General features: G+C 52.9%; 1 protein-coding gene across 7 annotated transcripts in view; it reads right to left on the bottom strand.

Annotated features, from left to right (window-relative positions):
* Positions 1-812: 812 nt before the first annotated feature.
* SBNO2 (strawberry notch homolog 2) overlaps positions 813-24586 on the bottom strand; it is a 390195-nt gene continuing 366421 nt past the window's right edge. For all 7 annotated transcript variants that reach the window (XM_086946697.1, XM_086946699.1, XM_086946698.1 and 4 more), the window contains 3 exons: positions 9738-9814; positions 6057-6247; positions 813-1592 (listed from right to left, as the gene is read on the bottom strand). In XM_086946697.1, coding sequence (XP_086802823.1) covers positions 961-1592; positions 6057-6247; positions 9738-9814 — 900 coding nt within the window. In that variant the 3' untranslated portion in view covers positions 813-960. The remainder of the gene's footprint in view (positions 1593-6056; positions 6248-9737; positions 9815-24586) is intronic.

The raw sequence follows: 24586 nt of genomic DNA, 5'->3' as shown, positions 1-24586 counted from the left end.
AGGTCAGGGCTCGATCTACTCCATAGGTCAGGGCTCAACCTACTCCAGAGGTCAGGGCTCAACCTACTCCATAGGTCAGGGCTCAACCTACTCCAGAGGTCAGGGCTCGATCTACTCCAGAGGTCCGGGCGCGACCTACTCCAGAGGTCCGGGCGCGACCTACTCCAGAGGTCAGGGCTTGATCTACTCCAGAGGTCAGGGCTCGAACTACTCCAGAGGACAGGGCGCGACCTACTCCAGAGGACAGGGCGCGACCACCTCCAGAGGTCAGGGCTCAACCTACTCCAGAGGTCAGGGCTCGATCTACTCCAGAGGTCAGGGCTCAACCTACTCCAGAGGTCAGGGCTCGATCTACTCCAGAGGTCCGGGTGCGACCTACTCCAGAGGTCCGGGCTCAACCTACTCCAGAGGTCAGGGCTCGATCTACTCCAGAGGTCCGGGTGCGACCTACTCCAGAGGTCAGGGCTTGATCTACTCCAGAGGTCAGGGCTTGATCTACTCCAGAGGTCCGAGTGCGATCTACTCCAGAGGTCCGGGCTCGACCTACTCCAGAGGTCAGGGCTCAGCGTGGATGGTGCTGGGACCGAGTCTTGTGGACGTCTGCTCCACTCGCCCATGAAGGTCAGAGACTGCGAAGTGTTTGGTCAGAGGAAGGGCAAGGAGCACTGCCATCTTAAGGCAGGCCCCTTAGACAGGGGTTTGTTTTTTTACCATTAAGGATTTAGATAAATTTGTATACATATATAAATATATATATGTATTCATGTGTTAAAGTATATATATATTTATAAATAAATTTAAGGAGCTATAGGTCCCCCCCCCAAAATATACAAATAACGTTGTTAGAAAGACAAGTTCCTCTGGCTCTCCCCTTTAAACAATGGATGCCTGGGGCTGCTCCGCATGGAGCCCATGTCCCAGGGGACGTTGCTGTACGCGAGTCTCTTACGGGCACTGGAATCAGCCAGCATCCCAGAAGCTAGCTAGTGTTTCGCCCCCAAACTGAATGACACTCTGTCGATCCAGGGCATCGTCCTGAGGGGGGTCGTTTAGTGTCCTCAACATTTCCTCTAGAATTTCCTTAAAATTCATGTCCTGGTGTGCCGCATCCTCCTCTGCTGGCTGCTGCACTAGGTCCAGCGGCATGGCCAAAGGTTCATTCTGAGCCTGGCTCGGAAAAGACGTGTGACCCAGAGGGGTCTGCTGCTGGTTCGTGTAGGGCTGCAGGAAGTTGTATGATGCTAGAAGTCCATGCGACGTTGTGTGGGTCATGGCAGCCTCAGGCAGGAACTGGGGTGCTCCTGGCTCAGCCTTCCTCACCACCTCAGATGTGCATTCAATTGGGGGGCTGTAGGTCAAGTCTAAAACCTCATCCTGCTGCAAAAAGTGACGAGGGTAGTGCGCACCTTGCGCCGGCTGCATGAGTTCCACCGGCTGAGGCTGGAAGAGATGTGCTGGAAGAAGTGGGTATGGCGGGGGCTTTGCCTTTTCCTTGGCGAGAGCTGCCTCCTGGCGCTTGCGTTTCACATTGGCGTCCATTCGCTTCAGCTCTTCTAGAACTTTGTTCACGCAGTTCTCAGGGATTTTGATACCTAAGGCAGAAAACATCACAAAGGTTGTTAAACAGAGATTGGGTGGGGGCCAAATATAGTTAAACTAACCCTAAAATAGAAAAAGCTCGGACAAGCATTGAAGAGCACATTAAGAACTGTAATACAAATCCTGCAAAGGACACAGCGTATGCTCAGAAACCCACAAACCTGCACAGAAAATCAGAAAGAACAACATATAATACAGACTGTCTGCACAAATACAGGTGTCAGCTGTGAGCAATGCAAGATACAGGACAAAACAACCCAGAACGAACACAGCAATGCATCAGCAGAGGGAGGCAGCCAAGGGTGGAAATATAAAAGACAACGCCAGAGGAACCAGCCAGGAGGTAGAGGTAAAATAGTAAAGGCAGAATGAGAGGAACGGACCAGACTGGAACAGGTAAACATGGGTACAACAGAGGGGAAACAGCACAGACTGCAAAAAAGAAACTAATCAGGCAGAGTAGAAACAGCTCAAGCATCAAAGGGAAACCGCATAGGCATCTCAGGGGGAAGTGTAGAGATAAGTTCAAGTTCAGTAATTTGTATAGAGCACTACTCACCCAGAGGGTCTCAAGGCGCTTGGGGGAGGGGGTCCTTTATTTATCAAATATCCAAGTTTTTAGTTGCTTTCTGAAGGAGAAGTGGTTCTGTGTAAGGCGGAGGTGGGTGGGGAGAGAGTTCCAGGTTTCGGCCGCTAAGTAGGAGAAGGGTCTTCCCCCCATGGTGGATCTATGGAAGCGCGGATGGGGGTGTAAAAGGACAGGCGCGTGTTGAGGCATTCGGGTCCTAGATCGTAGAGGGCTTTGTGTGCGTGGGTGAGGAGACGGAACGTTATTCTCTTGTTGATGGGGAGCCAGTCGTCGTCGTATACTTGTAAAGCGCACAGCTGCCCCAGCAAAGGGGCGTCCCGCGCTGTATACCGCTGGGGAACCCATCCTGGCTTTCCCTGTGAGATGATCCCTCCTGGGTATCTCCAAGGTGAAGACAAGCATCCCCGGCGCTAATGGGGCCGTTAGTAGAGATTAAGCAAGCTATTGCCCAGAGTTGCTGAGTGGGACCCATGGTTGGAGTAGGCACCGAGGCGAGAATTAACGAGTCCGCTGACCATGGCCCAAGACCCTGCCGCGTCGGGAATCGAACCCTGGTCCCGGGCTGACCTCTGCTTCCGGGTCTGCCGCCTCTAACCAGTGAGCCACACCACTCCACTCCAGTGGAGGTCTTTCAGGTGGTTGGAAATGTGAGCTTGGCGGGGGATGTCTAGTATGAGTCTGGCTGAGGCGTTTTGGATGCGTTGGAGTTTTTTCTGTAGTTTGGCTGTAGTTCCAGTGTAAAGGGTGTTTCCGTAGTCCAGTCGGCTTGTGACTAGTGCGTGGGTGACCGTTTTTCTTGTTTCGGTGGAGATCCAACGGAAGATTTTTTTGAGCATGCGTAGGATGTTGAAGCATGATGATGAGACGGCGTTGACTTGTCTGGTCATCGACAGGGAGGAGTCCAGGATGAAGCCCAGGTTACGTGCGTGGTCCGTAGGTGTGGGTGCGGTTCCCAGGGCCGGTGGCCACCATGAGTCGTCCCAGGCAGAGGGGGATGATCCTAAGATGAGGACTTCCGTTTTGTCCGAGTTCAGTTTTAAACAGCTGTTCTTCATCCACTCGGCTACTTCTTTGATCCCTTCGTGTAGGTTGGTCTTGGCGGTGTTTGGGTCTTTGGTGAGGGAGAGGATCAGCTGGGTGTCGTCTGCGTAGGAGATGATGTTGAGGTTGTGTTGGCGTGCGATGGATGCGAGGGGACTCATGTATATGTTGAAGAGGGTGGGACTGAGTGATGATCCTTGTGGTACGCCGCAAATGACTTCGGTGGCCTCTGATCTAAAAGGGGGGAGGCGGACTCTCTGGGTTCTTCCTGGGAGGAACGAGATGATCCAGTCCAGTGCTTTTCCTTGTATTCCGACGTTGCTGAGGCGTTGTATAAGGGTGTTATGACAGACTGTGTCGAAGGCTGCGGAGAGGTCAAGTAGGATGAGGGCAACTGTTTCTCCGTTGTCCAGTAGTGTTTGAATGTCGTCTGTTGCTGCGATGAGGGCGGTTTCGGTGCTGTGTTTGGCTCGAAAGCCGTTCTGTGAGGGGTCGAGGGATTTGTTGGATTCGAGGAAGGCGGCGAGCTGACTGTTGACGGCTTTCTCAATGACTTTGGCAGGGAATGGGAGGAGCGAGATGGGACGGTAGTTCTTAAGTTCGGTGGGGTCTGCAGTGGGTTTCTTCAGAAGGGCGCTGAGCTCGGCATGTTTCCAGCTTTCCGGGAAGGTCGCGGAGTTGAGGGAGCAGTTGATGACGTCTCGGAGATGGGGTGCGATAATGGAGTCTGCTTTGTTGAAGATGTGGTGGGGACATGGGTCGGTTGGCGATCCTGAGTGGATGGAGTTCATCAAGTGGATGGTGTCTTCGGTGGTGATTGGGTTCCAGGCGCAAAGGTTGTTAGAGGGGGGTTTTGGTTCAGTGGTGGGTGGGTTGGACTGGTCTCCGGGCTGGTTTTCAAAGCTGTTATGTATGTCGGAGATTTTGTTGTGGAAGAATGATGCTAGGGAGTCACAGAGGACTTGAGATGGAGTGATATCGTTGGTGCCGGCGGTGGGGTTGGTAAATTCTTTTACGATGTTGAATAGTTCTTTGCTGTTATGGGCCTTGTTGTCAAGTCGATCCTTGAATGCTGATTTCTTGGTGGATCTGATCAGTTGGTGGTGTTTGCGGGTGGCGTTCTTGAAGGTGACCAGGTTATCAGTGGTTGGGTTTTTTCTCCAGACTTTCTCGAGGGTACGACAGGACTTCTTGGATTTCTTAAGGTCATCGTTGAACCAGGGGGCCTTTTTGCAACCTTGCTTGATTTGATGGTTTTTCAAGGGTGCTAGTTCGTCGGCGCTGTGGGTGATCCATTGTGTGAGGTTGATGGCTGCTTGGTTTGGATCTGATGATTTGGCAGGAGGGTTTTTGTGAAGCGATGTGAAGAGCTGGTCGGTGGTAATTTTGTTCCAGTTTCTTCGGGGAATTGGTTGAGGGAGGTTGTGGGTCGTGGTCTTTTTGTAGTTGAAGTGAACGCAGCTGTGGTCCGTCCAATGGAGAGCTGTGGTGTGGTTGAAGGATATGTGCTTGCTGGAGGTGAAGATTGGGTCGAGCGTGTGTCCGGCATAGTGGGTGGGGGTGTTAACAAGTTGTTTGAGTCCGAGATTGGCGAGGTTGTCCAGAAGGGTGGTGGTGTTGCTGTCATTGTTCTTTTCCAGGTGGAAGTTGAGGTCTCCCAGTAGAATGTAGTCCTCGGAGGGGAGGGCGTGTGGGCTGATGAAGTCAGTGATGTCTTCGCTGAATTGTGTGCGGGGTCCTGGTGGCCTGTAGATGAGGGTGCCTCTGAGATGGCAAGAGAAGAACAGACCAGGCAGCAAATGTGGAAATAGTACAATCAGCCACAGGAAAACAGCAAAGAGAGCAAGACAGCAACAAACTTCAGTGGAAGCAGCTCAGGCTGGGGCAGAGGAACAGGCCAGGCACCAGATGGTAAACAGCAAATATTACAACACAGAACTTGTCCAGGCAGAAAGAAGGCATAACACACAGACTGCAAACAAGGAGCAAACCAGGCTGCAGAGGGGAAACAGGGCAGATGGCAACAGAGAAACAACACAGGCAGCTGAGGGGACACAGTACAGATTGCAATATGTATAGAACCAAGGCAGGAGAGGGGAAAGAGCAAAGTCAGCAGAAAGGAAGCAGCACAAACTGGATAGAGGAGGAAGCCAGACGGCAGGAGGGAAGCAATATACATGACAATAGAAAAAACAACCCATGTAACTTTTGAGACACATCACAGACGGCAACACAGGAGTAGACCAAGCAGCACAGGACGAAGACTGCACCAGAGGAACAGCACAGACAGGAGAGACTGCAACAGATACAGAGCCAGAGTAGGAGAGGGGAAACAGCACAGACGGTGACAGACACGAGAAGAGAAACAGCACAGGCAGCAGAGACTGCAACAGATACAGAACCAGTGTAGGAGAGGGGAACAGCACAGACGGTGACAGACACGAGAAGAGAAACAGCACAGGAGGCAAGGGTCAAACAGCTGAGACAACAACAGAAAAACAACTCCTGCACCAGAAGCTGGATTTCTACTCATATAGAAATGAGCTCATAGTGACTAGATTCCTTCCCATTTTGGGAGCTTAACACCCTGCGATGGGAATCCTCTCTTGGAGAAGCAGAGTAGACAGTGGTTAGATTCCTACCCGCAGGAGAGCTGAGGACATAGTGAGATGAATCTGATGACTGGAAGCAAAGAACCCAGTGACCAGGGTCCTGCTCGTGAGAACCACGCACACAATGATGAGGTTCCTACTCAGAGGGGAGATGAGGACCTGGTGACTGGATTGCTACACACCACAGCAGCTAGTGACTCGACCTCAGCACTCACCAACTTGTTTCCTCTTCTCCTTGGTCCTGAGCCGTACAATCTGCAGGTAGCTGTTGCTGGTGACGTCCGATATAACCCCTGCAATCCTGCTCCAGACACGCAGCAAAGCTCCGCACAGCATGTAGTAGTGACGCAGACGCATGCCCACAAAGCACTGCTTGCCCTCCTCGTTCTGCTTGCAGCTTCCATGCCTAGGGGTGGACCACGAAAAGACAAGACATGAGCTCTACAGACCTGTCTGCTGTAGTGTAAGACACTATGGTGGTCAGGCACTGTGCACTATCCCCACGGTAGCACTGAACACTCTACAATACACCTACATGCACACTTCGGTATCCTTGGGCACACCACTGCACTGCAAAATCAGCTCTTGCTAACACATTGTCATTTCAGCGTGGGACCAGGGCCCAAAGTTCTACAGCTTCCGTGAGCAAGAAGCCACACTGCAGAGCTATCGCTCAGAAACACTCACAAACACCAAGCGGGGGCTCCTCATCGATGCACTCAGTCGCTGCACTGCAGAGCTAGCTCTCAGAATCACTCACAAACACCAAGCGGGGGCTCCTCATCGATGCATTGAGTCGCTGCACTGCAGGGCTATCTCTCAGAATCACTCACAAACACCAAGCGGGGGCTCCTCATCGATGCATTCAGTCGCTGCACTGCATGGCTAGCTCTCAGAAACACTCACAAACACTAAGCAGGGGCTCCTCATCGATGCATTCAGTCGCTGCACAGCAGGGATAGCTCTCAGAAACACTCGCAAACTCCAAGCGGGGGCTCCTCATCGATGCATTCAGTCGCTGCACAGCAGGGATAGCTCTCAGAAACACTCGCAAACTCCAAGCGGGGGCTCCTCATCGATGCAATCAGTCGCTGCACAGCAGGGATAGCTCTCAGAAACACTCGCAAACACCAAGCGGGGGCTCCTCATCGATGCATTCAGTCGCTGCACTGCAGGGATAGCTTTCAGAATCACTCACAAACACCAAGCGGGGGCTCCTCATCGATGCATTCAGTCGCTGCACTGCACGGCTAGCTCTCAGAAACTCTCACAAACACTAAGCAGGGGCTCCTCATCGATGCATTCAGTCGCTGCACAGCAGGGATAGCTCTCAGAAACACTCGCAAACTCCAAGCGGGGGCTCCTCATCGATGCATTCAGTCGCTGCACAGCAGGGATAGCTCTCAGAAACACTCGCAAACTCCAAGCGGGGGCTCCTCATCGATGCATTCAGTCGCTGCACAGCAGGGATAGCTCTCAGAAACACTCGCAAACACCAAGCGGGGGCTCCTCATCGATGCATTCAGTCGCTGCACTGCAGGGATAGCTCTCAGAATCACTCACAAACACCAAGCGGGGGCTCCTCATCGATGCATTCAGTCGCTGCACTGCATGGCTAGCTCTCCGAAACACTCACAAACACTAAGCAGGGGCTCCTCATCAATGCATTCAGTCGCTGCACAGCAGGGATAGCTCTCAGAAACACTCGCAAACTCCAAGCGGGGGCTCCTCATCGATGCATTCAGTCGCTGCACTGCAGGGCTATCTCTCAGAAACACTCACAAACACCAAGCGGGGGCTCCTCATCGATGCATTCAGTCGCTGCACTACATGGCTAGCTCTCAGAAACACTCACAAACACTAAGCAGGGGCTCCTCATCGATGCATTCAGTCGCTGCACAGCAGGGATAGCTCTCAGAAACACTCGCAAACACCAAGCGGGGGCTCCTCATCGATGCATTCAGTCGCTGCACTGCAGGGATAGCTCTCAGAATCACTCACAAACACCAAGCGGGGGCTCCTCATCGATGCATTCAGTCGCTGCACTGCATGGCTAGCTCTCCGAAACACTCACAAACACTAAGCAGGGGCTCCTCATCAATGCATTCAGTCGCTGCACAGCAGGGATAGCTCTCAGAAACACTCGCAAACACCAAGCGGGGGCTCCTCATCGATGCATTCAGTCGCTGCACTGCAGGGATAGCTCTCAGAATCACTCACAAACACCAAGCGGGGGCTCCTCATCGATGCATTCAGTCGCTGCACTGCATGGCTAGCTCTCCGAAACACTCACAAACACTAAGCAGGGGCTCCTCATCAATGCATTCAGTCGCTGCACAGCAGGGATAGCTCTCAGAAACACTCGCAAACTCCAAGCGGGGGCTCCTCATCGATGCATTCAGTCGCTGCACTGCAGGGCTATCTCTCAGAAACACTCACAAACACCAAGCGGGGGCTCCTCATCGATGCATTCAGTCGCTGCACTACATGGCTAGCTCTCAGAAACACTCACAAACACTAAGCAGGGGCTCCTCATCGATGCATTCAGTCGCTGCACAGCAGGGATAGCTCTCAGAAACACTCGCAAACACCAAGCGGGGGCTCCTCATCGATGCATTCAGTCGCTGCACTGCAGGGATAGCTCTCAGAATCACTCACAAACACCAAGCGGGGGCTCCTCATCGATGCATTCAGTCGCTGCACTGCATGGCTAGCTCTCCGAAACACTCACAAACACTAAGCAGGGGCTCCTCATCAATGCATTCAGTCGCTGCACAGCAGGGATAGCTCTCAGAAACACTCGCAAACTCCAAGCGGGGGCTCCTCATCGATGCATTCAGTCGCTGCACTGCAGGGCTATCTCTCAGAAACACTCACAAACACCAAGCGGGGGCTCCTCATCGATGCATTCAGTCGCTGCACTACATGGCTAGCTCTCAGAAACACTCACAAACACTAAGCAGGGGCTCCTCATCGATGCATTCAGTCGCTGCACAGCAGGGATAGCTCTCAGAAACACTTGCAAACTCCGAGCGGGGGCTCCTCATCGATGCATTCAGTCGCTGCGCAGCAGGGATAGCTCTCAGAAACACTCGCAAACGCCAAGCGGGGGCTCCTCATCGATGCATTCAGTCACGGCAGTGCTAGCTCAAATGCACCGCAAGTGTCATTCTACGCCAAAGCGAAATGAGGAAAATGTCTTTAAAACTGCGCTGTGGCTTAACAGGAGAGATATGAAAACTCACACCACAACAAAGAGAGGCAACAGTGAAGCACATCCCAAGCACTGTCATCGAGGAACTCGGGGCTCCTTCCACAAAGGGTGAACACGACCAGTCTAGCAATAGGAGGAGCAGAAGGAACTTTAAAAATTTTAGGACTTGGGGAAAAACACAGTGGGATGCCCGAGCCACCCACCCCATCTTCCATCCAACTGACTGTGCTTCTATCCTCTCTTACCATGTTCCCATGCAGCCTGAGCCTCTCTTAGCATCAAAAGGATAATGTTACTTACCCAGTAAGCATCTGTTCGTGGCATGTGAAGCTGACAGCTCACATACCTCGAACAAGGCAATCACCACAGGGCAAACATAGGTGTAAAGAGTTTGTAGGTGTTTGTCCTGTGGTGAAATGTCGACGTATCCCACAGGACTCTCTCAGTCTGTAATGTATAGAACGCGCACACCGAGAGAATATTGCACATGCTCCTAACTCACACACCCGTGGGATCGCAGGCATGCTCTCTCGTTCATTTGAAATCTGTCTAGGCTCCACACAAAATACATCCTCTGTGCTCTCATGGCTTTTGAAAACCCTTCAAATATGGACAGGTCACACGAAATAGGCTCTCTTGTACAAAAAGAACTCTCACACATGCAGGAGACTCGCATACTCACCATAAAGAGTGGACGCAGCTCTTGAAAGAGAAGTCGTACTGATTGTCCCAGTGTTCCTTAGCTTCGTCTGCTGTGATCTACAACCAAAAATAGATGTCCATGACTCCCTGGGATAGATGCATACCCTCTGATACCCTTCATCTTTGCTGACTGCAACCAACTTCCCCCTCCCACCATCCTAATACCACACAGGTACCCATTCTCCACCTCATACTGATTCAAGTTAATTCCACCGACACCCTTTTGTCTACAGCTGTGTGCCAGAAGGGGCCACATTAGTATCCATCCAGTGGGTACGTGAGCAGTGCCGGCTGTAAAGCACTGCACATGCACGGTACTGCCCACTTCCAAGAACGCACACCAATGCTGACCCTGCAGATAGCTGGTTACCTTCTTGCACACCACTGCTGGCTCTTCAGCCACCTGGCCACCCTCTGGCACACGAGTCTCCTGGCACAATGGTACTCGCCCGTACATTATGACCACAGTGGTGTGACCCTAAGCCCACCTACCTTCGGAAATATGGCAAGCTGTACAGATATAGGGTTAGATGTCTTGGGATTTAGTTAGGATATGATAGCATCAGAATGTTGACCTGGAATGTCAATAACTTATTAAATCTGAAAAATGGGGGAAACTATTAATAAATTTTAGGGCACACAGGGATAAAGCTTGATCACTTCAGGAGAAGCATCTAGCAAATAATGAGGCAGCTCTCCGCAAGGCGCCTTTAGGTGTCCCAAGGTGTTACGGCTGAATCTCAGAGTTCGACCGGAAAGACCATTATAACAAATCTATCTTTACTGTTCATGATGGGTTTTGTTTCTCAGATGCATTCCGTGCCAGATTCTTTTGCTGTTGGGACCCATAATTAGGATGAATATTCCATGAAAAGGCAGGGGCTGCGTCAAAAGATCATGATGTGCAAGACTTGCAAGGCTTCGATGTCTATGATACCAACATCTGATCTGCTCGACTCTTGGTCAGCGAGGCACCCGGCTACGCAGGCTTTTACTCATGATTCTCTTCTTTGCAAACAGCAGTGGCTCTCATTGGTCTCGCCCCTGTGGTTTCCGCCCTGTCTTCTGAATCGGAGCATTGACTCCTAGCGTCGGGCCTGATTCGAGAGCCTGGCTTGGCCTGCGGATCCTGGCTTGAAAATTACAACAGTTCTCCACAAAGGAACATTTAATTTCTCAGAAGGCTAAACAGTTTGGAAATTGTACTGCCCCCGTGGCCCTGTGTTTAGTTATTTCCAACTTCAAGTTACTTCAAGGAGGTTGGCCTCCCCTGAGTAAGTACTACCCTACATTACCTCACTTATTCACTCGGGTGTCACTGTTGTCTCCAGGTTTTATTCATGCTGAAACAGTCCTATTAGTTGGGATATTTCAGATGTTCCCATTTTATAACTGTCCTGACGAGACCCATGTAAGATAGCTGGGGTCGAAAGGTCATCACCACAGATGAGTAACAAACAAACTAACATAGGATTATTACTTAATGGACTGATTTGTAGAACTCTAGGTGGTAGTTTGTTATGTAGACCTTGTATCTTTTTCCATTGATGTATACTGTTTTGTGCCAAGCGTCACAACAAGGACACTATCTTGGTTGTCTGCTTTTCTGTCCGTTGTATGGACTCAATAACTCATGAGATGAATTACTTTTCATTTTATTTGTAATAATAATAATAATAATAAAGAGGTTTATAAGCGCCTGGTGACGCCATTTCGGCGTGTCCCCGCGCTGTGGAGATGAGATAAGTTCCGTGTAGGTGGTCTTTTGTGAATTGTCATAAAAGCATTGACTGCATGAGGTTATCTAACCTTTAAAATAGACATTCCTTCTTAAATGTTACATATGAGAACCAGTTGCATATAAAGTGCATTAGACCCAGGCCCTCATGGGTTTAAGGGTCGCTCTTGTAGACTACTAAGTTTACTTGTTTACTTATGAAGCTGGCATAGGTACCCCTGCACCAAGAGACAATTTTTTCCCTCCAATAGTTTCTTACCTGTTGGTGTTGTTTTGCAGCTTGAAGATCTTTCTGGATTCACTATGCTGTGCATTATTCCGCGGTCTAGTGTAGTGGTTGGGTACGGAATCAAAGTCTTTTCTCTTCTCTCTTTTTTAGCCAAGGTGGACGTCGACGTCCCACCTTCTGGTGTACTTCCTGTGACGTCGGCACACTTCCTGCGGAAGCTCCCACCTTTGGGCGCCATCTTCGGATTCTTTTTTTCTTGTTTTTGTGTTCTGTTTGGGAATCCTTTAGCACTGTTTTCTAGTTCTTCCTCAAAGTAAATGATTTTTTCGCTTTGTTTTTTAAACCCTTCACTGCAGCGGCAATTCCGCCGCAGTGCTAGGGGATAGGGGGGCCACGCGGCGCTCCCATGCTCATGACGGAACAGCTCCGTCACGGGCTTCGGGCCCGCTGTGCTTGTGACGGAGCGGTTCCGTCCCGGCCCCGCCCGCTCAATGGAACGTCCAGCGCAGGCGTGGAATCCGCGCCGCGCTGGTGCGCACAGCGGGCCGTGACGGAACCGCTCCGTCACCAGCACAGCGCGACTGAGGCTGGTGACGGAGCGGTTCCGTCACGAGCATGTGAGAGGTTAAGGTGTCTGTTTGTATATTGTCCTTGTATTTCCACTTTCTTCTCCTGCCTCATCTTTCTGGCGGAGGTGGGTGGGTTCGCTAGGGAATCCAGACAGTTCTTCAAGCTACAAAACTACACAGCCAGGTAAGTAACTATTTGTTTTGCAGCGTGAATCTTTATGGATTCACCACGCTGTGCATAGACTTTGTAGCAGTTTGTTATGTTTATGGCGGCTGGGTGGAAGATGAGCGTTGGTTGTTGAATATATGTTGAAGTACTTTTTGTCCTACTTGTGCTTCCTTGTTCATTTGTATATCCACGCAGTAGTGCTTAGTGAACGTGTGCACTGAAGCCCATGTTGCCGCCAGGCATATGTCTTGAATGGGTGTGTTAGCCAGGAAGGCTATTGTTACTCCCTTCTTCCTGGTAGAGTGGGCTCGTGCCCCCTCTGCTAGTTCTTGACCTGCCTGCTTGTGGCAGAATTGTATCGTTTGTGCGATCCATCGTGCAATGGTGCCCTTTGTTACTGGTCTACCCAGGAAACTGCTCGCGAAGGACACAAAGAACTGCTTTGTTTTCCTGTGCTCCTTCGTTCTTTCCATGTAATGCATTACTGCCCTTCTAGCGTCCAGAGTGTGCAGTGCCCTCTCTGCGCTTGTGGATGGTTTCTGAAAGAAGCTTAGTATCTGTATTGTCTGGTTCATGTGAAACCTTGACACCACCTTTGGCATAAAGTGTGGGTCCGCTCTCATCACCACCCTGTCATTGTGTATTTGGATGTAAGGTTCTTGTAGCGTTAGTGCTTGCAGTTCGCTTACCCTGCGTAGCGAGGTGATTGCCACTAGAAAGGCTGTCTTCATTGTGAGCATTTGTAGTGAGGCCTTATGGATGGGTTCGAAAGGCGCCTTCATAAGCTTTGTTAGGACTAAATTACGGTTCCATGCCGGTGGTGGCATCCTTTTGAGTGGTGCTATCCTTTTAGCCCCTTCCAAGAATCTTTTACTACTTGTGATGTAAAGAAGCTCTTTCCTGTCTCTCCTCTTGTGTAGGCTACTATCACTGCTAGGTGTACTCTCAGCGAGGTGGAACTTAGGTATGATTTTAGCAGGTGTGTTAAATATTTTAGCACCGTTGATTCCTTTGTCATCATCTTGTGCAGTTTTTTCTTGATACACCATTGTGTGAATCTTTTCCGTGCTCTCCGGCAGTTTCAGGTGTGCGAACTCTACGTCTTCAGGAGCCATGCCGCCAGGCAGAGGCTCTCTGGCTCTGGGTGGAGTACCTCTCCGTTTTGCATGGAGAGTAAGTCCTTTCTTTTCCCAAATTTGTGAGGTGGTCCCTGCGCCATCTCCACTATTTGCGAGAACCAACATCAGTGTAATTTTGCTGGTTCTGCACTTGCTGAGTATCCTGTGTATCAGTGGTATCGCGGGAAAAGCATAGGCAAATGTTTTTGACCAGCTTATCCATAGGGCATTCCCCTGGGATTTTTCCCCTGGTTGCCTGGATGCGAAGTATCCACATTTTGCATTTTGGTGTGTTGCAAATAGGTCTATTGTTGGTATCGCCCACCTTCGGAATAGCCCTTGTGTTTCTAGTGCATTTAGCTCCCACTCGTGGGATGCAGATCTCTGTCTGCTGAGCCTGTCTGCCTCCACATTGTCTTTTCCTGGTAGATGTATGGCCAGGAGGTCTATTCTGAGTGGGATGGCCCATATCCATATCTCCTGCGCTAGGATCGATAGTGCTACTGATTGTGTTCCTCCCTGTTTGTTGATGCAGAACATTGTTGTTGTGTTGTCGGTTTGTTTCAACACTCTCTGGTTGTACAGCTGTTTCTGGAAGGCTTTTAGGGCAAATAACACGGTCTTTAGATCCAGGTAGTTGATGTGCTTGATCGCATCTGTTGGAGTCCAGAGACCCCGCACCTTGAGCTTGTTCATGTGTGCCCCCATCCCCACTGGGATGCGTCTGTGGTGATGGTGACTGTTTGGTTTCGTGGTGTCAGAGGCTTCCCCTTTGTTATGTTCTCCTTGTTCCACCACGCTATCTCATCTTGCACTGCGTGCGCTACAACCACTAGATCTTCCCAACTCCCTGTAGCTTGTGACCATTGTTGTTGGAACCATTTCTGGAATGGTCTTGTGTGGAGTCGTATATTGGGGACTAGGCGTATGCATGACGCCATCATCCCCATGAGTTTGCTCACTGTCAGGGCTCGCCCCTTCTGGTACTGATGTGTCTCCTTCAGCAGGGCAAGAGTCCTCTTCTCGCTGGGGAACACTTCGCTCTGTATGGTGTTGATCTGTGCGCCCAGGAAGATCTTCACTGGTTGGTTCTGGTTCCATTGAGGATTTTCCCCAGTGTATTGAGAATCCCAGATCTGTCAGCGTTTCTGTGACCCGTTGCGCATGTAATTTGCATTGTTTGTAGGAACTTGCTTTTATTAGCCAGTCGTCGAGGTAGGAGTATACGTGAATCCCTTACCTCCGTATGTGCGCTGCTACGGCAGCGAGACATTTGGTGAACACCCTCGGTGTGGATTGTAGTCCGAAGGCCAGGGCTGTGAACTGGCAGTGTGCTTTGTCGATAGCAAATCTCAGTAGGTGCTTGTGCTGCCTGTTCATCGGGATGTGTAGGTAGGCATCTTTTAGGTCTATGGTGGACATAAAGTCTCTGTCCCTTATCTGAGGAATGACTTCTTGTAGGGATGTCATTTTTAATTTCTGTGTTTTTATGTATTGGTTCAGGAACTGCAGATCCAGGATGGGTCTTAACATTTCGTTCACTTTTGGTACAAGGAAGTAGTTTGAGTACACTCCCTGTTTCGTTCTTTGAATCGTACTGGTTTGATGGCCTCCTTTTGCAGGAGTTCTTGTGCCTCCTCTAGGAGTAGCGCTAGTTCTTTTGCTGAGCGCGCCTTTCTTTTTGGTTTCCTGTTTGGTGGTTTCTTTTCCAGTTCTGTGCAGTATACGAAATGTATGATGTTGAGTATCCATTTGTCTGTCGTTATTCTCTTCCACTCCTGGAAGAAATGTTTTAGCCTGCCTCCTACTGGTGTTATATGCTTGTTGATGCTTAGTCCGTGTAACCCTCTTTTATTGACCTTGTTGTGCCCCACCCTTAGAGGTGTTGTGTGGGTGGGCACGCTTGGTGGTACGGAGTCACTTTGAGGTGGGTTGCTGGCCCCCTCTTCTTGTTTGCCCTCGTCCATTCGCCCTCCCGCGAAGGGACTGGCCCCAAGGCTGGGACTGCCAGATTTGCTTTTGCTGGCCCTGCTGCGCTTGATTGTCGCCCTGGTAGGTCTACTGGAATGTCTGATGTGACGTTCTCAGCTGGTTTACCCCTCTTCCTTCTTCGGTCTTCATGTCGGGGAACCTCTTCTCATTCCTCTGAATTGCAAGGCCCCCATGGACCTAGCAGTCTCATTTTCTTTCTTGAGCTGGGTGAGTTTATCATCCACCGGTGCTCCGAACAGGGTTTCTCCATTGACGGAGGTGTTCAGAATGTTATTTTGTACCTCCGGCTTGAAGCCTGAGATCCTCAGCCAGGCATGCCTTCTTTCTGTGACCCCGATCAGCATGATCCTGCTGGATGTGTCTGCTACATCCAAGGCTGATTTTAAGCACAAATTTGCTATATTTTTGCCTTCCTCCATCAGGTGTGATGCTCTTTGTAGGTAATACTCAGGGAGGTGTTTGAGCAGCTGTCCGACCTCGTCCCAGTGTTGGTATGAGTGTCTGTTCAGTAGGGCATTAGAGTTTGCAATGCCCCAGTGTACTGCTGCATTCCTCTCCCTCTTCCTTCCAGTGAGGTCCATCCTCCTACTTTCTTTGTCTGGTGATGGCCCTGAGGTTGTTGGAACGTTGCCCTTTTTCTGGCTGTTGCCGCAATAATGGAGTCAACCGTGACGGATCCCTGGAGGTAGGGGGGATCTTTAGAGGAGTGTTTGTACTTCTTCTCTGTCCTAGGTGTGACAGACCTGAAGGTCGCTGGGTCTTTGAATGCCTCCCTCCCCTGGTCCAGGACACTTGAAAGCATGGGGTGGAATTGACTCCTTGTTTGAGTGTGTTATAGAAAACAATGGTCCCTACTTTCAGAGGAAGCATCACTTATATACAATAAGAACAAGTTACTTACCTTCGGTAACGATATATCTGTAAGAAACATTAGTTAGTGTTAGATTCCTTACCTTAGAATATCCCCAGGCGTCAGTCTGGATCCGGAAACTTTTGCGTAGCAGTACCCCTGCGCGTCGGTAGGCGTCGTCTGCAGGCGTCCCCTGCGGCTCCGCGTCCGTCGTCGGCGTCGTGCGCCGTGATGACGTCGCTGGAGTATATAGACGCCGCCTCCGCGCGCTGACGTCAGTTCTTTGCACACAGCTTTTCCGCGCCAGGAGACGCAGAGCCATGAGAGAACCAACACTGGTGCCATGTAAAAACTAGGGCCCTGAAAGGGATGACCTTAACCCTAGGTATCAGTTCGCAGAACGGGGAGGATGGGTGGGTTCGGTAAGGAATCTAACACTAACTAATGTTTCTTACAGATATATCGTTACCGAAGGTAAGTAACTTGTTCATCTGAAAGAAACACATTAGTGTTAGATTCCTTACCTTAGAATACATACCCCAGCAATACCAACCCCGGTGGTGGGTCTGCGAACCAATACAAAACTACACCAGAAAGTCCTGGAGGACAGAACGGCCAAAGAAGCCATCCCTCCGGACTTGACTGTCCAGGCAGTAGTGCCTCGCAAAGGTGTGCAGCGAGGCCCACGTAGCCGCCTGGCAAATGTCCTGCAAGGGGACTCCCCGGCCCAGGGCAGTAGTAGCCGCCGTGGCCCGAGTGGAATGGGCCCTCAGCCCAACAGGAGGCTCCTTCCGAGCCAAAGAGTAGCACGCTTTGATGCAGAGGACGACCCATCGAGAGATGGTTCGTTTACAAACCGCCCGTCCCTTCTTCGCACCCACGTAGCCAACAAACAGTTGGTCATCCACCCGGAACTGGCGTGTGCGATCTATGTAAAATGAAAGCGCACGTTTTGGGTCCAGACGATGGAGCCGCTCTTCATCCTTTGAAGGATGCGGAGGCGGGAAGAAGGAAGGGAGGGTGATGGACTGCCCGATGTGAAAGGCCGAAACAACCTTGGGCAGGAAAGAAGGTCTAGTCCTCAGAACCACCTTGTCAGGATGAATGGACAGGAAAGGAGGTTGGACAGAAAGAGCCTGGAGCTCACTCACCCTCCTGGCAGAGGTGATGGCAACCAGGAAAGCCGTCTTTAAAGTCAGGAGACGGAGAGGGCAAGAATGAAGGGGCTCAAAGGGAGCACACATCAGGAAAGTTAGAACCAGGTTCAAATCCCACTGAGGCATCACAAACGGAACAGGTGGAAACATGTGAGTGATGCCTTTCAAGAATCGAGTTACAATCGGGGATTTGAACAAAGAAGGCTGATCAGGAAGCCTCAAAAAGGCTGAAAGGGCAGAAAGGTAGCCCTTGATAGTGCCCAGAGCAGAGCCCTGCTGGGCAAGAGAAAGAAGAAACAGAAGAACCTCCGAAAGAGGGGCAGAAAGAGGGTCCACAGCCTTTGCTGTGCACCATGCCACAAATCTGTTCCACCGACAGGCGTATACCGACTTAGTGGAGGGACGCCTGGCTGCCAGAATAACATCACAGACTTCAGGAGGCAAGTCAAATGGCCTCAACTGCCGCCGCTCAATCTCCAAGCATGGAGGTGGAGACTGGACAGGTTCGGGTGGAGGACCGTCCCCTGCTGCTGCGACAGAAGGTCCTCCTGAAGGGGCAGGCGGATCGGGGGACCGACTGACATGCTGAGTAGCTCGGGATACCAGTACCTTCGAGCCCAGTCCGGAGCCACAAGGATAACTTGGGCCCGGTCGCGCCTGATCTTCTTCAGCACTCTGGGCAGAAGTGGTATAGGCGGAAAGGCGTATAACAGACCGCAACTCCACTCGCGCCGAAAGGCGTCGCCGTGCGAGTGCCGTCTTGGAAACTCCAACGCGCAGAACTGATGACATTGCGCGTTCTCTTCTGTGGCGAATAGATCTAACCAAGGCTCTCCCCATTGCAGAAAGATGCCTTGCGCCACGTCCGAGTTCAGACGCCATTCGTGATCCATCGAGCACCGACGGCTGAGTTCGTCCGCCCTGGCGTTCAGAGAACCTGCCAGGTGTTGAACCGTCAGAGTCACGCCCTGACGTTCCAGCCATTGCCAGAGGCGCAGAGCCTCCTGGCAAAGGGTCCACGACCCCACTCCGCCCTGTTTGTTGCAGTACCACATGGCGGTGGTGTTGTCGGTGAACACCTGCACTACACTCCCGTTGACAAAGGGGAGGAATGCCTTCAGTGCCAGACGAATCGCCCGCAGCTCCAACAGATTGATATGGAGCCGGGACTCCGCCGGAGACCAGATGCCTCTGATCTCTGCCTCTCCCAAGTGGCCACCCCAGCCCTGGAGGGACGCGTCCGTCACGACAACGTGCTCCGGTTGGGGAAGGGAGAGGGACTTGCCCTGACCCAATCGCGGTCCGTAAGCCACCATTGCAGTTGTCTCGCAGTGCCCTCCGAGATCAAGACGTGGTCGGACAAGTTTCCCTGATGCTGGGCCCACTGAAACTTCAGGTCCCACTGCAGAGCCCGCATCCGCCACCTGGCGTGATGCACCAGAAGGATGCAGGAAGCCATCAGTCCCAGCAGCCGCAGCGTCAACCTGACCGAGACTCGGGATAGCGGCTGAAAGATGGGAATCAAAGCCTGAATATCCCGAACCCGCCGTTCCGGAGGATAAACCCGAAACTGCGCCGAGTCCAGAACCGCTCCGATGAAAAGGAGCTTTTGAGAGGGACACAGGTGTGATTTCGGCACGTTGATGGAGAACCCCAGGTCGTGCAAGAGGTCTGCCGTCATCTGAAGGTGGTGGACGACTGTTTGGGGCGAGCCCGCCTTCAACAACCAATCGTCTAGGTAGGGGAAGACTGAAACCCCCAACCTGCGCAGATGGGCTGCGACCACCGCCATCACCTTTGTGAACACCCGTGGGGCGCTGGTAAGGCCGAAGGGGAGCACGATAAACTGAAAGTGCTCCAGGCCTACCGTGAACCGCAGGTAACGCCGGTGGGCCGGCAGGACGGGGATGTGAAAATAGGCGTCCTGCAAGTCCAACGCTACCATCCAGTCTTGTGGGTCTAGAGCAGCCAAGACCTGAGCTAACGTCAACATCTTGAACTTCTCCTTCCTGAGGAAGCCGTTGACGTTCCTTAGATCCAAGATAGGACGTAGGCCCCCCTTGTCCTTCTTGGGCACCAGAAAGTAGTGGGAATAGCAACCACGCCCTACTTCTGGCCCAGGAACGCGCTCGATGGCCCCCTTGGCCAAGAGGGCCGTAACTTCCTCCTGCAGAAGTGTCAAGTGGTCCCCCGACACACGGTGGTTCTGCGGTGGCATGGCTGGAGGAGAGGTCTCGAAGGGGAGGGAGTAGCCCCTTCGGACGATTTGCAGCACCCACCTGTCCGAAGTGATCGCGCGCCAGTGAGCGTGGTGATGGCGAACCCTGCCACCCACTGGCGTCACATGGGGCCGAAAGCACGGACTAGGAGGATTTTGGGGTAGATGCTGCGGGGGAAGGTGTGGTCTGACCCCGCCGTTGTCCCCGACCGCCACCACGGCGGTTTCCACGGCCGCCACCGCGTTGGAAGGATTGTTGCGGCGCGTGGCTGGCAGCACGTGTGGGGGCGCCCCTTCCTTGGCCACGAAAGGGACGAAACGAACCCGTTTGCTGACGCTGGGTCGAGAGACCCAAGGACTTGGCCGTGACCCTGGAGTCCTTGACGCGTTCCAGCGCGTGGTCCGCCTTGTCACCGAACAGGTGACAGCCATCAAACGGCATGTCCATCAATGTATTCTGGACATCAGCCGAAAAATTGGCGGATCTCAGCCAGGCGTGGCGACGAATCGCCACCGTCGTCGACATAGCTCTGCCCAGCGAGTCGGTCGTATCAAGACCACACCGTATTGAATATTTCGCTGCATCCCGGCCCTCAGCCACAGCTTGACCGAGTTTTGCCCGCACCTCCATGGGGCATTCTGGCAGCAGTTCCGCGACCGTATCCCACACAGAGTGGGTGTAGCGGCCCAAGAGGCAAGCGGTGTTGCAAGACCGCAGGCCCAAACTAATGGACGAGAAGACCTTTTTGCCAAACTGGTCATACCTCTTGGATTCCCGGTCGGGCGGGGCCGACGGGAATGCGGACTGGGAGGTCGAGGCCTGGATCACCAGACTCTCAGGAGTGGGGTGGGTAGACAGGTACTTGGGGTCGTCCGGACAAGGACGGTGGCGCCTGGCCACGTTCCGATCAACAGGCGCACCTGAAGCGGGCCTGGACCACGTGCCCAACAGAACGTCTGACAAGGCTTCATTAAACGGCAGCAGTGGCTCCTGTGGGCATGACTGCGGTTTGAAGACCTCGGTGAGGATGTTAGGCCTCACGGCCGCGACGGGGAGCTCAAGGTGTAAGGCCTTGGCAGCCCTCATCAGCACCACAGAATAGGCAGCTCCCTCCACCGATGCCACGGAAGGAGGAGAGATCAAACCAGGGTTAGGAGAGTCGTCCAAACCACTGGCATCCCCCAAGTCACCTGTCCAGTCCGGGTCATACTGGCACTCGCGTGACAGAGGGTCCTCGGACCCCTCCCAACCTTCACCGTACTCCTCATCCTCTCCGTATTCGGAGTCAACGATGAAGACCGGCTCCTCGGGGTTCATGGGCCCCATCGGCGCCGGGACCGGCGTCGAGCGACGCCCGTCCGGCGCCGCGTCCGGCGTCGGAGAAGGTAAGGGGACGGCGCCGCCCGGAGCCGGCGCCGGAACCCCACCGCCGGCCGGAGCCGGCACTGGAGAACCGGCGCCGCGCGGGGGCGGCGTCGGGGGTAACCCCGATGGCAACGGCGCCGGGGAGGCCGGAAGACCAGCCGGCGCCGATCCCGAAGGCCCTTGCGGCGCCGGGGTCGGAGCCGTCGGCGGCGCCGGGGCCGGAGCACCCGACGGCGCCGAGGCAGGGACACCCGAACCGCCAGGGCCCCCAGACGGTAGCACTGGGCCCGAAGGCGCCGTAGGCCCCGTCGGAGAAGCGAGCGCCCTCATGGCCATGAGGAACGCCTCGATCTACTCAGGCGTCGCGCCATGCCCAGGGACCGGAGGGTATGAGGCAGGCCGCGCCGGCGACTCTCGCGGAGCCGCGGGGTTGGGGTCACCCGAGCCCCCGGCCGCATCGGGGGGGAGTCGGGGGTACGATGACGACGCCCCGACTTCTTGTGCTTCCTACCTGACGAGCCTGACGAGTGGTGTCGACTTCTGGAACGCTCGGCGCGGCTCCGCGACCGCTCCCTCGAACGCTCTCTCGACCTCCGGCCGGACCGGGACCGCTCCCGGTCCCGACGTGGGGCCGACACCCGGAGCTCCAGTAGCTTGCGGGACCGCTCCCGCCTAGCCTTGTTGGTGAGGGCCCGGCAGTCGACACAGGAGTCCACGTCGTGGTCGGGGCCCAGACACCGGAGACAGAGGCGGTGATGGTCCGTGACCGACATCGTGCGCTCACAGTCATCGCAATTCTTGAACCCAGGCATCCTATCAGGCACAATAAGAGAAAAAACAATCGAAAAACTTGGTCAAAGACCGGAGTACTGCTCTTCAGATCTGTAGGAGAGTAGGGTCTGCAATCCTATGATCACCCAGATTTTTTTTGCTTTTGTTTCACTGGTTTACGACTTCCTCTGGCTGTGGGCCTGCCAATCAGACCCACAGCCTGGCTGTTCTCTTTCTAAATTACCTCATGTACCCTAGGTGCATCTACCAATTGGTACTGGGCCACCTTATCAGACCCTGTAACTCAGGGCATAGGTGTACCCAGGGCTGCCAGGGGCTGCAGCACGTATTGTGCCACCCCTGGCTGGCCTCCTAAATTTGACACAACTGGCTGCATGACAGCTGGGGCAAAGTCGTGTAATCACCCTTTGCTGTAGGTGTAGTATACCTATACCTAACCCTAAAATGGACACACAGATTCCTATCAGTCACTCCTATGGCAGGCCTTGACAATCCTGAAGGCAGAGTGCTTGGAATCGTGTGAGATGGTGCTCTGGCATGAGCTGAGCCTGTCTGCAGCTTGCGGAATCAAGTCCTAATAGCTGTTCCATGATATCGCATACCATATACTCTTAAGTGCATTATAATCCTCGCGGTTAAATGCTATCTTTGGTATTGCTTTATCAAAACATGTCGAGTAAGGTGTCATACGAATTGGAATACTAACCCCTCGCCAATTCTGGCGACGGGGTTAGCATTCCACCCTTCTAGAGGGACACGACATGTATGTAACTGTGAACCCCGGTTAAAGTTAACTGAAGCCTCAGCTCCACAAAATGGATGCTGCCACCACAGACACGAGTCTGACCCCCTGCAGCTGGGAGTCCTTCCAGCGAGGGGAGCCTGGACAAAGGGTTTCCTGTCAGGGGCGGTGCTAGCACCGTCCCAGACATGGTTTTGTGTATCCTGGGTAGGCAGGGCTTTACAGGAAGGTGACTGCTGAGTGGCACCCCGGTGCTCACTACGCATAGGCCGGTCTGAACCAGTTCCAGGGGCACACCAGCCCCTGGCCTGGGGAAGTCCGGCATGGCTGAGGGGTGTAACCACCCCCCACCTAGTCCCACCCATAGGCAGGACCTAGTCACCGGGTCAGCCCCCTTTTTTAGTATAAAGATGGGAGCGGGCCCCCTGTTAAAATTAGATCATCTTTGGAATCAAGATACCACTTTCTTCGAAAGGACTTCACGATTTCTTCTTCAAGATTCTCCCTTGTGGCTAAGGAGTAGTCACCCTGCATCCGCAGGCACCATCCTAAAGAACACTGCGGTCTGCTGCAAGTCCTTCATCACGAATCCGACGACCCAGCTCGACGAGACCCGGCTTCCCTGGCACCTCTGACCTCTACTCACCTCTACAGCCCAGCTGAGAACCGTGAGTGCGACGAGACCTCAAGGGACCGACGATCGCCAAGACTGCACGACATCTTTACTGCAAGCCCACCGTGTCCTCCACTGGTGAGTGCTTTGGGGTCCGAGAAGCCCCGACCCTGCGCAGCTCCAGCACCCAAGATCAGCCCCCCTGCATCTCCACGATCTGCGTGGGGCCCTTCTGCTGTTTGCTGTGCACCGCGTTGTTTGGCTACTAGCCGGCTGGCTTGTGGCCCTCTGAACGACGCCCAACGACTTCACGACTGCTGGTCTGGTTGCTCCAGGCTGGCCTTTGCTTCCTTCTTCAAGAGAGGCACCCCGGACCCTCCTGGTCCACTCCAGACGCCATTTTAGGTCCACCGCGTGGGCTTGAATTTGCCAAGGCTTTGTTGCCCAATCCTGGGTCCAGCGACGCCGACAGCTTCTATCTTCGTGGGACAGCTCGATCCTCCATCCTGGTCGCCGACAACGCCTCCTGGTCCGTGAGATCTTCGAGTCAAGCGTCACCCACTCACCTAGTCGAGGTGGCTACCATCCGGTGCCCTCCTGGTGCCCACTGACTACTGGCTAGTAGTCTCGAACTTGGTCCCCTCTGCTTTCAGGTGTCATCTATCTTCAAGATCCAGGCTTGGATCCGACTGAACTTTCTTCACTGGTCACCGGCCAGCATCTTTTCTTCCGGCTCCTGGTCCGTCTACGAGGATTCCCGACGTCTTTTCAGACCTATGCAGCTGCAGCCCCTGGGCTAGGTAACTTCGGCATTTCGGTGCCCCAGCATAGCCTCACTATCCAAGGGTCAGAATCTACTTTCGTTTTCTCCCTACCAGGTCGGGTTCGCCCGAGAACACTAACTTTCTAATTCCTAGCTACCATAGACTTTTGTCCCGCATCTCGCGTGAGAGTGCACACACTGCACCCGAGTCCCCTAGGCCTCCTAGACATAATCTAACGATTCCCTAGTCAAGTCCTAGCGATTCCAAAAGCTATTAGTACTGTACTTACCTGCTAGGAATTTCGCATTCCACTTTCAGAGTATATGGTTTTCCGTGCCCCTCGGGCATTTGTATATACTGTGCTAACTTAAGTATTTTTGTAAGAGTTTTGGTTTGTGCTTAGTACCCTGTCCTCATAAAGAGTACAGGGCTGTTGTGATCTTTAAATAAATAACTGTTTATTTTCATAACACTTGTGTGGTGTCCTTTCACTTGGTATTCAAGGGGTATAT

The sequence above is a fragment of the Lissotriton vulgaris genome, chromosome 12 (genome assembly GCF_964263255.1).
Source record: "Lissotriton vulgaris chromosome 12, aLisVul1.2, whole genome shotgun sequence".
Lineage (NCBI taxonomy): Eukaryota > Metazoa > Chordata > Amphibia > Caudata > Salamandridae > Lissotriton > Lissotriton vulgaris.
The sequence above is the reverse complement of the archived record's forward strand: the minus strand, read 5'-3'. Positions and strand labels throughout refer to the sequence as shown.